At 36.7% G+C, this 14,123-nt stretch overlaps 1 protein-coding gene across 1 annotated transcript; it reads left to right on the top strand.

Annotated features, from left to right (window-relative positions):
* Positions 1–3,027: 3,027 nt before the first annotated feature.
* LOC132054185 (uncharacterized) lies at positions 3,028–5,622 on the top strand. Its single transcript, XM_059446235.1, has 5 exons — positions 3,028–3,142; positions 3,396–3,967; positions 4,080–4,303; positions 4,652–4,949; positions 5,233–5,622. The coding sequence occupies exons 1-5, from the start codon at positions 3,028–3,030 to the stop codon at positions 5,620–5,622; spliced, it is 1,599 nt and encodes a 532-aa protein (XP_059302218.1).
* Positions 5,623–14,123: the final 8,501 nt, after the last annotated feature.

The following is a 14,123-nucleotide window of genomic DNA, read 5'->3' as shown; positions in this document are numbered from 1 at the left end:
TTGAATTTAACACATGTCTCGTCCTTACTTCGTAGTGAAGATACGCATCAAGTAGCTCAAGTAAGTAGGATGGGAAGTAAGTAGGTGAAGCAAACACGTCGGGTAAGCAAGTGGCTCGTTTTTTACTTACTCGAAATCTTATTTCTCACGTTTTAGGTGCATTCGTCAACCTCAACTTAATAGCGCATATGTTGAACGAAGATGTAACAATAGGCATGTCTAATATTGTATAATCTCGAAAATAATCCCGAGTCTAAGACTAGGACAACTAACATACGACGAATCTTAACGTTCAAAACTACTAGGTGTAATAGTTAGTCAGCCCAAACGGCATTACAAGAAATTCATATGAGCTATATCTAGTGACACACGTAGTTTTTGACTCATCACCCTCTGCTATTCTTACTTGCCAATAACCAGACCTGAGATCTAGTTTGGTGAACCAGCTCGCCTTGGACAATCTATCCATGAGATCTTGCACCAATGGGATAGGATACTTGTTCTTCACAGCCACTTTGTTCAACGCCCGGTAGTCTGCACACATTCTCATTTACCCATCCTGTTTCTTTTGGAATAAAACAGGTGCACCATAAGGAGCTTTTGGAGGGCTGAATCAGACCCACTTCTAGCAACTCATTCAATTATTTCTGCAATTCAACCAACTCCGTAGGAGCCATACGATAAGGAGCTTGTGCAGGGGAAACATAACCCGGTGGCAACTTAATCTTATGATCAATATCCCTCATTAGTGGCAACGTTGTTGGGAGTTTAGGCGGCATAACATCCTTAAACTCTCCCAACAGTTGTGCCACACAATCAGGCACTTCCACTTTTACATCAGGTTTAATCTCAACCAAAGCAGCAAGAAAAGTTTCTTCACCTTTTTTCAAGCTTTTTTCAATAGAAATAGCAGAAATAATGGGACTCTTGTACTTTCTCAATTTTTCTGCCTCGCTATATGGATGAACAACCTTTATAAATCTCGTCATCTTATCTTGCATTACAATTACTCCATCCAAGTGGGGCATCGGAACGAAGCAGTTCTTCCTCAAGAAATCGATTCCAAGTATCATATCGAAATCTCCTAACGGGATCACCATCAAACTGTGTTTTCCAGCCCAAGGTCCAGCAAGTACCCTCACACTATACGCCATACCTTCAATCAATTGGGCCACTTGATTCACAGTCTTCATATAACATATCTGCATGGGGAACCAATTTTTGGACGAACAAAGAAGGAATTTGAGGAATTGTCGCGACGTCAAAACTTAAAATATATTTTTATTGTGAAATTCTCTTATGGCAGGCCTGACTTACATGAACTAAGGAAGTTTCTACCTATTCAATTGGGAATTAAAGGGAGGTGTGACATCGGATTTCTGGAGGAGAGACATCTTTTATTGAGACTCTCTCGACTTGAAGACTACGCAGCCCTAACATCCGGTGCGTTTGAACTTCATTATAGAGGAAGGATTTACCCTATACGTTTTTTAATATAGGATCCGTGGTTCAATCCTGAGGAAGAAATAACCATTGCAGTTGCTTGGATATCATTTCCTTGTTTACTGGCTAATCTTTTTGATAGAGAATCAATGCTTACGCTTGCACAAGCAATAGGCGCACCATTGGTGCTTGATAAAGCTACAACCAATCAGACAAGACCACATTGTGCATATGTAAAAGTGGAAGTTAATTTACTAAAAGAATTGCCAAAGAGGATCCACATTAGTTGTATTGATGAGGAAACTAGGGAAGTACAATAAAAATGGCAAAGGATACAATATGATTATTTGCCTTAATATTGTACACATTGTAAACTACAATGACATGATTTACAAGGCTGTTGGGTGGTGCATCCAGAACTTAGGCCCAAAAAGGAAGAACCAAAGCAGGACCAGCATGAAGAACCAGATAAAGCCAAACAAAAAATAAGTCAATGAGGATATCAATGCTCAAATTGCTACCATACAGAATGGAAAACAAACAGAGAATAATGGTGCTCAAGCTACTAAGTCAGGAGGGACAAAGTGGAATGGGACAAACAATTACTATGGGAGGCACTATGGATATAACAACAAAATGGAATGGAATGCAGTGACACATAAGAAGAACAAAAAGCTCAATGTGGAAGATGGGAAAAAAGGAAAGAAAACAAGAGATAACAAAGAGGACCATAACAAACAAAAAACAACAGAGAAGGAAGGGAACAAGGGCAATTCCTTTGAGGCTCTTTCAAAGATTGTTGAAGAAACTTTACTGAAGATGTATACAGAGCAAGGGAAGCAAGATAAACAAGTAGTAGAAGCGATTGGAGAGAAGAAAATGGTGGAGGATAGCAGAATACCAAGTGTGGTGGAATGCAGTTCATCAGAGGAGCCAAGGGGCAAGAAAAATAAGGAGAAATGCAGCCTGGTAGAAGAAACAGACAATAGCAATCAGGAATTGGCACAATAAAGCTGCAACAAAGCTGATACACAAGCAGAGATACCAAAGTCTGATGAAAGCAAAGAAAAAGCCAATACCACCAAGCAGAAAAAAATGCAGAAGCACAAATGAACAAGTAGAAGGAAGATAAAAATAAAACAATAGTGGAGGATGTAAATAATGCAGAACATGAGGAGCATGTACAGAGGCATATTCAAAAAATGCAGGATGTGGATTTAAATAAAGTTCTACGATAAACCTCTAGATATAAGCATGAGTGGAAGTGCTGAAGAGGTAGGAAAGGGGATCCAAGAACTAGATGATAGTCTTTCATCCTCAGAGGTGGATAAAAGAGAAAATGGGGATCAACAGGTGGACAATAGACAAGTTAGAGAAGTTGTGGATGAAAACAGGAATGTTAATATGGGGGATAACAAGAGTAAATCTAGTACTATTATGGAGGATAGTCGAATGAAGAATGCTCAGTTGACAGCAAAAAACTTCGAGCATGAGGGATAACAGCAATTAGAACATATATCAACCAAAGAAATTGAAATTGGTGATGATGATAATGATTTAGATGTAGACAACATAGCACAAATCATGCACAAAGCTATGATCACAGGAGATATACCACCAAAGCAAGTTGCAAACAACAAGAAGCAGAACAGCAAAAAAGCAATCAGAGGTAAAAGTGTACCGCCAACAGGGGTTGGAGGTATACAAACAAAGAAAACAACATCAAAATCCAAGGTTTCCCAATGAATGGTGCGCACTAATATGGAACATTAGATCTGTTAATACTCAACAAGCTTTTGAAAGAATTGTGATGTTAAACATACAGAAAAAGTTCAATTTTATTGCTTTAATGGAACCATTTCAGCATCAAAGACATATTGAGATGTACAAATTATGGGTGGGAATGTAAAATGCATGGCATAATAGTAATGGAAACATTTGGGTATTTGTAGGTGATGATTACCAGGTGGAGACCCAAATGGATACAGAGCAGTTGCCCTCCCTGAAACTTACAAAAGTGATTGGAGGTCAAGAATTGGTAATTTCTATAGTATATGCCAACACAGATAGGGCAACTAAAGTTACTCTATGGAATGATCTTCTTCATATTTCAAATATTATTAACTTACCTTGGTTAGTTAGGGGTGATTTTAATGTTCTAATGGATGAAATAGAGAAATTTAGAGAGTTAGAGATGCCTTTTGTGGAAGTGGAGGATTTCAATCAGTGTATTAATATGTGTCAGCTTACAAATTTGGGGTTTAAAGGTAGTATGTACACATGGTGGAATGGTAGATCAGATGAGCAATGCATTTTTAAGAGGCTAGACAAATGTTTAGCTAATCAGGGATTGCAGGATATGTACCCAAACATTGAAGTGGAGCACCTCATTAAGCAGGGATCAGATTATTCACCTTTGCTGATAAATTGTAAGGAGGAGAGCAGGGTAATCAAAAAGTCATTCAGGTTTTTGAATTTCTGGATTAAGCATCCTACTTTTCTAGATGTGGTGAAGGATAATTTGGTCAGGTTTTCATAGGTCAGATCCTTTTTACATTTTTCATAATAAATTGAAGAAGTTGAGCAAGATTTTGTCCAAATGGAGCAAAGATACTTATGGTGATATTTTCAGATAGATTGACACTTTAGAAGAGGTAGTTGAAGTTCATGAACAGGAATTTGAGGAAAATCCTTCTGGGGCCAATAGAGAGAGGTTACAAAGGGTGCAAGCTGAACTTATCAAATTCTATGCAGTAGAGGAGCAGTTTTGGAAGCAGAAGTCGGGAATGCAATGGTTCATGGATGGAGACAGAAATACTACTTTTTTTCACGCTCATGTCCAAGGCAAAAGAAAGAAGCTGTAAATTAAAAGGATTCAGAATCAGAATGGAGTGTGGTTAGAAAGTGAAGAGGAAATTGTAGATGAAGCTGTTAATTTCTTTAAGCAGTAATTCACTGCAGAAGGAGAGGCTACTAATTTTGAATTGTTGAATAATATTCCAAATCTGGTATCAGCAGATCAAAATAGTGAGATTAGTGAATTTCCTGAAGAAGAATAGAGCAGGAAGACAGTGTTTGGGCTTAATGCTAATAGTGCAGGTGGTCCTAATGGGTACACTGGAAGTTCTTTCAGGCAGCTTGGGATATTATTTCAAAAGATGTCATCAATATGGTGCATTTTTTGTTTCTATGTGCATGAACTTCCTAGATACATTACTTGCACTAATTTAGTGTCATTACCTAAGAAGAATGAAGTGCTTGCATTTTCATATTTGAGGCCTATAAGCTTGAGTAACTTCATTAGCAAAGTTTTCTCCAGGATTATTCATGAGAGATTGGTAAAGTTGTTACCAAATATTATCTCACCTCAGCAGACAGGTTTTGTCAAAGGAAGGAGCATTGTGGAAAATATTTTCCTTGTTCAGGAAATTGAACATGATATCAGAATTAGGCGTAAACCTACCAACACAGTTATTAAACTGGATATGGCAAAGGCTTATGACAGGGTATCTTGACTGTTCCTAACAAAAGTGCTTAGACAAATGGGCTTTGGAGAGTGACTTATTGACATGGTGTACAGAATCATCTCTAATAACTGGTACTCAATATTGATAAATGGGCAAGCCCAAGGTTTCTTTAAATCTTCTAGAGGTGTAAAGCAAGGGGATCCTTTATCACCTACTTTGTTCACTATTGCTGATGAATGTATGCCAAGGGCATATATCAATCTCTTGTCATATGCTGATGATACTATCATCTTTACATCAAAGACAATCTGATACTTTGCAGATGATCATGGAAACTTTGACTGATTATGAGAAGATTAGTCGCCAAAAAATCAATAAAGATAAGAGTGTTTTATACTTACATCACTCTGTATCACAGACAGTGGCCAACGATGTGGTTGAGAAGACAAGTATTCCTAGAAAAGATTTACCTTTTACTTATCTAGGAGTACCAATATACTATGGCAGGAGGAGGATTTGTCACTTTAAGGAGATCATTGAAAAGATACAGAGAAGGCTAAGCTTATGGACAGGCAAACTTTTACCTATAGGGGGAAGCACTACTCTGGTTAAGCATGTCTTTCAGAGCATGCCAATACACTTATTGTCAGCATGTGACCCACCTTCAGGAGTATTTGCTCAAATTCATAGATTATTGGCTAAGTTTTTCTAGTGTAACTCCGTGGGGAACTCTAGTAAGCATTGGACAAACTGGACTACACTCTGTTATCCTACAGAAGAGGGTGGAATGGGTTTTAGATGCATCCAGGATATGTCCATAGCTTTGTTTGCAAAGTTATGATGGAATTTTAGAACTAAACAATCGCTGTGGAGGACTTACATAAGTAATAAGTATTTGAAGAAAGTCAATACTATTTTAGCTCAGTGGAAATGGGGTACTTATGTATGGAAAAAGATGCTTCAATGTAGAGATGATGTTGAGCAAGAAATTTGGTGGCAACTTAAGAATGGCAATTCTTATTTTTGGCTAGACAACTGGTCTGGCTTAGGAGCATTACTACACAGAGTGCTACCAAGTTTTCAATGTGATTTGACTGTGGTACTGGTAAAAGATGTTCAGGAGGAAAGAAGATGGAAAGAAGAGAAACTTGGAGAGATTCAACCGGCAGGATTGGCTAATCAAATTATCAAACTGGTAAAACCACCTACTGGAGGGGAGGAGTTGGACAAAGCTTATTGAAAAAAAGATTCTAGAGGGAATTTCTCTGTAAGTTCTACTTTTCATATTATTAGATAGAAGAAGGAACCTAGGAAGATATATGAGCATATGTGGTTGAGGAAATTACCTATCAAGATGAGTTTCTTTGTGTGGAGACTATGGCAAGCCAAACTACCTCTTGATGACACTTTAAAAAGATGGGGTTATCAGTTTGCATCCAGGTGTAGTTGTTGCCAGACTCCTCATGAGGAAACAAGTTCACATGTGTTCCTAAGATCAGAAGAGGCACAACAGACCTGGATGCACTTTTATGGACCAGCAGGAATTAATATCCAAGGAAGGGAATTATCTTAGGTGACTACTGTTGACACCTAATTTTTGACCTCCTATAATTTATTTTAATTATTCAGAGTTCTTGGATGACAAACAACGTAAATCATGCATTTAAAAGGGTCAAAATGATTTTTATAAAATTATTTGGGTCAATATTCACCCCTTTCAACTGGTGAAATAATTTCTATAAAATTATAAATCAACTGGAAATTAATTGGTATATTTTATGACATTTATGAGATATTTGTTAGATTTAATCAAAGAAAAGCAATTTCAAAATAATCATTTATTTAATTGTTTGTTTAAATTGTCAAAAATCAAATTAGCAAATAAATTATTCCCTTTAATCCAAGGAGTTTGAGTAAGGGAAAAGTGTTCAAAACACACTTAAACTATGACCAAAGTTGCCATAACACACCTAAACTTTGCGGGGGTCCTATGACCCCCCAGGATTTATTTTTTGTGTATTATTTACGCTTTTATATGGACAAAGTCACCCGAACTCAAACAAGTGTATGCACGCGCCCCTACATCATTTCTGAACTTTCCAAGTTTGAAAGCCCAAAAAAGCTCCATTTCTGAACTTTCCAAGTTTGAAAACCCAAAAAAACTCCATTGTAACGACCAAATCAAATGGCTGTTTTTCGATATTATATAGGATTTGCGACATTGTCGTCATTGAAAACATGATTATTAATAGTGGATTAAGATTGTAGAACCAGTAAACAAAAACTCCATGACTCCATGAACAAAGCTTGAAGCTGGGTCTTCAAATTCCGAATTTGATGAATAAAATTTTTGGTTGCTGATTGTTTGGAGCTAAACTCGAGCCAATAAGACGTCTGAATGTGAAGAAGAACTGAATGACTCCATGACTACTATGAACAAAGCTTGAAGCTTCGAACTCGAATTTTCGTGTTGCCGCAAATAAGCTCCATTTAGAGTGGGTGATATATCAAAAGAACCGGAACGTCGAGAGGAATTCGAATCTGAAATTTCGTGATGTTTGGTTGAGATTTGAAGTGCATTAGGATCAAATTTCAATCCAGTTCTCTATGAAGAAGATGAACAGTAATTTGTTGCCCAGATTTTGCCAAAGTTGCCATAACACACCTAAACTTTTGGGGGGGGGGGGGGTCCTATGACCCCCTGGACTCATTTTTTGTGTATTATTTACGCTTTTATATGGAATCGCATGCGCTCAAAGAGAGTAGGTTCAATCGCTTGTACAGGTCACCATATGAAAGCGTACAAAATACACAAAAATAAGTCTAGGGGGTCATAGGACCCCCGCAAAGTTTAGGTGTGTTATGGCAACTTTGGCCATAGTTTGAGTGTGTTTTGAACACTTTTCCCTTTGAGTAATAAAAAGAATTAACCATTTTGCCCCTTAATCTTTAATTTTGTACATTTGCATAATTTGTCATAATTTGTTTCTAGTATTTACTTAGGATAATGAGTCAATTAGAGGGGATTTATTGCTAATTGATTTTTTTCTAATTATTTAATTGTTTATATACGGCAATAATTGAATTAGCCAATTTATGGTTTAAGACAATTGGCGTCATTTTTGCAAAATTAGCCTTTTAATGGTCATAACTGAAATAGCCAAATTCAGTTGGCTCAAGTTGACTAAGGTCATTATCGCAAAATCAGCTTTTTAATGGTGTTAACCTTTTAATTATGTCTTAACTTTGTTTATAATTAAAATATCATGGATAATAATTGGTATTTTGATTTTTCGCCTACTTATTGGACTGCCCATTTTGCCCTTTATACACATATATACATTGTGTGTGTATATATATGAAAGGGCCCATTTTCATTTCTTTTGTGATTGGCCGAGTCCTATCCACAACGGACTTGACCTGGTCCAACCCACAAAAATATATATACTCCCTCTTCGTAAAATCAGACCCCAAAAGGGGGTCTTTGCCATCTGTGGCTAGGTATAAAGCCCTAGCGCCACCGCCCCATTCTCCCCACTTTTTTCTTTTCTCTTTCCTGTCCCATCGCCGTTAGGTAGGACTGTAGAGGAGTGGGCGTGTAAGATGTCAATGGCAGGAAAAGGACGAAGCATTTATGGCTTCGTCCTGGTTCACAGCCTTCTACCAGAAAAACTACCCAAACACGACTAAAGAGGTACAATCTACCCTTTTCTTTATATTTATCTTTTATCTTTTCTTCTCATCCTATTCATTCATTTGGTGAGTCAAGTAAAAATTTGTGAAAAATCGCAAGTCCCACATCGGTATTTCTAAATTGGTCCCAAAATTTAGAAATACCGATGTGGGACTTGCGATTTTTCACAAATTTTTACTTGTCACAAATTTAGAAATACCCCAACCCTCACACTCAAGAAGGTGGTTTTGAGAACGCTAAGCTTGAATACTGAGTGTTAAACTCAAGATTCGAGCTCTGCTTAGTAAAAAAAAAATTGATTTAAACTCTTTTTAGGTTTGAGTCTTTAGTTCCAAAACTTACTTCTCCTTTTTGTGTTGGTGTGGCTGAGTTTGACTTTGGAAGCGAAAGAGAGGCTCCAAATCCGTTCTTGACTCGGTTGCGCAACAAAAAGGTAATAATTTATCTTGTCGTTGTTTTTAGTATTTATTTTGGTATTTATTTCATATGTTGCTTGTATTATGTTAGTCCCCCGTTTAGTTTAAGTATAAATCATGCTTTGTATAGTTCAAGTAGTTTAGATGACACTAGGTTTGTTGATTATTGGTTCTGGATTTGTCCTGTGATGCTAAAACCCACTCTTTAGATAGATCCTAATAGAGATAGCTGTTTATGTGAATTTAAAAAGGTGATATTGTCTCAAAGAATTAATCACTTAGTTTAAAAAGGGGTTTTTTAGAAAAAAAATCTAAAAGAAGAAAGGGATGAGGAGTTGGTATGAACTTGTCTAATTTCTGTGTCACATTGGTCTGTTAGTATAGAATCATGTGGATTAGCATCTGTTTGTCCAAATTGAGACTTGTATGAACCCATGAAAGTGATTTGAGTACTCATTAATAGTTGGGAATCCCAATATGTTTGAATACTCCTTAATTGTGTTTGTTAATTTAATTAAATGAGTCCTAAAGGGTTTTAACAAGTGCAAGTCCCCTTTAAACAAGTTCAAATCTGTTTAAAAATATTTGAAAGGGTTGAACAGACCTGGTTATGTTTGAATTTGCTTTAAAACTATCTGAATGTGACTGAGTTGTGTCTGAATTTACTTAAATTTATATCTGAAATGATCTGGATATGATATTGAAATGGTTCTATCTGTTACATTTAAGTAGAAATATGGAATAAGTAGCGGTTCTTAGCCATGATGTGAATAAATGATTGAAAATGGATTCCTATACCTGTGTTATAAAATCTGGTCTAAGTAATCAAGAAATAGAATTAGTAGACTCAGAGGCACTTTAGTTGGTCTGTTCATTACTGAGAGTTGTTTAAAATGGATTGTGTGTATGAAACTAAGGTTGTGTGATCCCTAAAATTAGACATTGGTTCTCTGTTAAATAACTTGGAGTGTGAAGCATAGGAAAGATAAAAATAGAATGGATACTAGTTTGAACCCCTCTAATCCCTTGATGTGTTGTTCCTTTTCCCCATATCTGTGTGTGACCTTGTTCCTCCTTTTGACTGAGTCTATATTAATTGTTTATTTGCACAAACTAATCATGATTACTCTGAGAGTTGGTACTGATAAGAAGTGATGCTATAAGATTAAAAAGGGGTGAAATAATTTTGTATTTAGAGAATAGATGTGCTTGTTGTGGTTCTGTCTTGATTTGCATTGTCTTAAAAAGATCAATCTTAAGTTGTATGTCTATATGGTCTTTCCTTTTTATTCTGTCATGCCCAGAGTGGTTCAAAACAGTCTTATGATTAAGATCCTAGGCTAAGTCAACTGGAATTGCTTACTTATGTTAATGTCAACAGGGTGTTTAGTTGGGATTTAATTTAAAAGATAGTGCTACGCTAACCTTAACCACAAAGGGCCTTAGTGGTTGTCACTGGAGCAAGAGAATGGGGTAAGAAGAGGGAGTTGTCTTAGGGGAGTAAAAGGTAAGCCTGGGCATGAACTGGAGGTAATGACCAGTGGAGCACAGGATCCCTTTTCACTGAAAGAAGGATTCAGGATAAGGGTTGGGGAGGTGATGACCTCACCCTATCCTATTTCCCTTTCAGGACCCTGAGGCTCCTTCTTTCTTCTGAACTCCATTTCCATGACCATGGGACACATAAAAGTCCCAGTTGGGTTAGGAAAGCTTAACCATATCTGGGAAAATCCTATTGAAACACTATGCTCTTTAAATCAAGTTAGAGTTAGGATATAGGGTAAAAAGTTATACCATGGCCAGAGTTCTGGGGTAGAATAATTAAAGGTTAATTTGTGTCATTGGTAATCAAGCATTAGATTGAGGTTGATTCAAATGATGGTGTTTATGGAGTCATGAGTGTCCAATGTCAAGCTATAAACTACTTGACACGAGGGAAGCCTTTTTAAGACATTTCAAAGAGTGGACTGGGAAGAGTCAAGTCCAACTTGGTTCATAGTACCTCTCCTCCAAATAAGGAGTCTCATGGAATGCCCCATAAGTCATGGGGTGTGTGCTTGCCATATAGGTGCATTTGACTGTATAAACCCATTATTAGATCAAAAGGAGAGGGGTGCATTTGAGTTTGTTTTTGTTCAAACAAGTCTGATAAGGGCAAAGGTGGCATCTGTCTGAAATAACTGAGTTTCTCTGAACTTGGATTTGATGAAATGAAACCTGGATGGTCAGATTATTATTTCTAAAAGTAAACACTGAAACCCTTATAACATGTTGATTTGTGTTGAACTCCTCTGTGTTCTTGTTATACCCCGTACTTTGTACGTTGGAATATTCTAAGTCGGTTGCGACAAGTTAAGGACAAGGTTGTAAATTTTTTCGATTTTGTTAAAAGTGCATAAGTTGCATATTCATCTTTTCATTGGTATGGAGTGTTAAGGGTAAATTTGGAATAAGAAAATTTGGGGTTGAAAGTGAAATTATGGAAGCTAATGTCTCATGAAATATGGGGCCAAAAGTGAAAATTTGGAGACTTAATTTTCATGAAATTAAAAGCCATGTGACTATGCACATGACTTGTGGGCCAAGGGCCACTTGGTTGGTTAATACATGGAAATAAAAGATGACTAAGTCATCATTTTTATCATCCTTAGCATCTAGAAATTTCAAGAAAAATGGAGGAGAAAAAGAAAAGGCCATACGGCCAAGAATAAGAAAAAGGGAGGTCAAGAATTAGCCATCAAAAATTTTGGTTCTTCATGCAAACTTACTAATTGGAGGGTGCTCATTAACGTGGAAGTGTTGTTGGAAGCAATAAGCTATTCGTTTTCTTCATTCACCATCCTAGCTAAGTTGGAAAGTTGAAGAAGAAAGGTGAGTTTTAATCTTGTTTTATGTGTTGTAAATGGTTCATATGTGTTGTAGCATGATAAAAAGGAAGAAATTCATGATAGAAGTTGTGTTGAAGTTGAGGCCGTATGTATGATGTTGGCCGTGTGTGTGTGTTGTGTGTTAAAAGTCATGAATTAATATTAGTTAGTATGTTTTGATTGTTGTAGTGTGAAGAAAAGAATGAAAATCATCTTTAGGTGTGTGTTGGGTGTTGGCCGAATGGCCCCCTTTGTGTGGATTGAGAATGAACGAATTGTCGCTAGTATTTTTGTTGTCGTCGTCATGGATTTTATGAAGAAGGAATGCAAGTTTAATGACTCAAAATAATGTTATGTTGGTTATGGGATGATTTGGAAGTTTATGCGAATTTTATGTAATTTTTATACTTATGAGAATTGCCTTGTTAATGTGCGGATTAATGGTGTAAATTATGAATTTGGAAGAGAAGAATGTGTTTGGTGTTGTTCTCGGGTTTGGAGACAATTTCGGGTGAGTTGGGATATGGTTTTGGTTGTTTGGAAAATTGTGTGAATTGTTTAAAGCGTTCTTGAATATTGTCCGTATGGTTTTGGATTAGTAATCGAACGTATAAACGTTGATATTGGTTTGAATGTAAGTGATGGAAGTAAGTATGTCGGAATATTATGAATGTTGTGAAGTTATGTAAAAAGAGCTACTAATGTTAGAAATGCATTTTGAATTGATTGTTGATGTTGTAGTTTGGTTGTTGGTGTTGTTGTTGTTGAAATTGGCCGAGTTGAAATCTCGGGGTTGGTGTATTTACGGGGAAATGCGCCCAATTTTCTGCAGAATTTGGTGTTCGTTTGGAATCGGGTTCCTAAATGCTCTTAGCTAATATTTGATTCTTAATGGCATATTGTAGAGCTTGGGAAGTTCGCGACGTAAGATTGGATTAGCTTCGAGAATAGACGAGGTATGTAAAGCTTACCTTTCCTTCTTTTGGCATGTCTTAGATATGGCTAAGCTATGATGTATTATGAGCTTCGGGGGAAATGCTATTCGTAAAATCCGAGCATGTTTACGATGCTTATTTGGCATCCTTATATGTTATATGCACCTTCTATATGGTCAAGCCATGGTTTATGTGTTTTTGTATGGTTCTTATTTGGTTCTTGATATTCGTTTCTTAAAAGTTGCATAAATGTTTGTTTTCAAAAGAGTTTTTTTCAAAAGAGTTCCTAAACGATTTCGAAAACTACGAACGCCCGTAACTTTCAAGAAAGGGCTCGGATCGCTTTGATATTTTCGCAAATGACTTCATGACGAGTAATGACTTAAATTTTCATATAGGCGGGCCGGATTGGGTTGACGCTCGTCCGTGGGTCCCGCGACTTTCTATGTTTGGTTTTAACGATCTATTTTTGAAAGAAATTTAATATGACTATCTTTTCGACCCCCGAGTACGATTACTTATTTGTTTGTTGAGTTTGAAATGAGGATTTTTATGCATATGATTTTGATACGTAACTATGATTTCAAAGTTCGGTTTGATATGTTCCGAGTGACGTTCGGAGGAAATTTGATTTGACTATTTTTGGCCCTTAAATAATAGTTGTTTGATCATTCTATTGAGTCTTGTAATAATGATTTGTATATATATGGTTACTCGGTTTGTAAATGATGTGTTTTGTGACATCCTTGATGTGTCGGATCCCGGCCCCTTTTATCGTGCGCACAACCGTGTATGTATTATGATGTTATGATGTGATATTGATATTAACCCCTTTCGACTTTGATATATGTATGATATGTGATATTTCGGGATATGATGTGGTACGAACATTGATATGTTATTTTGACCGCGGTATGTCGAATATGGAATCGTTCGGAGATGGGGCAAACCTTGGCCGCGGTATGTGTGTTGTGGCAAACCCGGATGGAGGGGCGATGTTTGTATTGATGTGATATTCGGACCGTATGATTTGTGATATGATGTTTGATGATATAATGATACGAATGATATGATATGTGATCCCACATGATGTGATTATGATTATCCCACATTTTATATATGGATCCCATACGTTAATGGCATTATTATATGATATATGATGCGGCTACGGTATGTTTATGATTATGGTATTATTTATGGATCGGGCCGTACGTTCCTCGGCATTCGGTTAATGTCGGCTTAAATGATATGTGTTATGATGTGTATATACGGTATGTATATGTTTTTCAAAATAAAGCTAA

Source organism: Lycium ferocissimum, chromosome 4 (assembly GCF_029784015.1).
Source record: "Lycium ferocissimum isolate CSIRO_LF1 chromosome 4, AGI_CSIRO_Lferr_CH_V1, whole genome shotgun sequence".
NCBI classification, from domain to species: Eukaryota; Viridiplantae; Streptophyta; class Magnoliopsida; order Solanales; family Solanaceae; genus Lycium; species Lycium ferocissimum.
Note: the sequence above shows the minus strand (reverse complement) of the source record. Positions and strands in the feature narration are given on the sequence as shown.

Bases quoted from the DNA above. Each gene is read 5' to 3' on its own strand.
- LOC132054185 (XM_059446235.1), top strand. From the start codon at position 3,028: ATGCACAAAGCTATGATCACAGGAGATATACCACCAAAGCAAGTTGCA. The intron at 3,968-4,079 runs GTCAGGTTTTCA...ATTTTCAGATAG, and splicing joins ATGTGGTGAAGGATAATTTG to ATTGACACTTTAGAAGAGGT. The intron at 4,304-4,651 runs GTAAATTAAAAG...TGAACTTCCTAG, and splicing joins CAAGGCAAAAGAAAGAAGCT to ATACATTACTTGCACTAATT.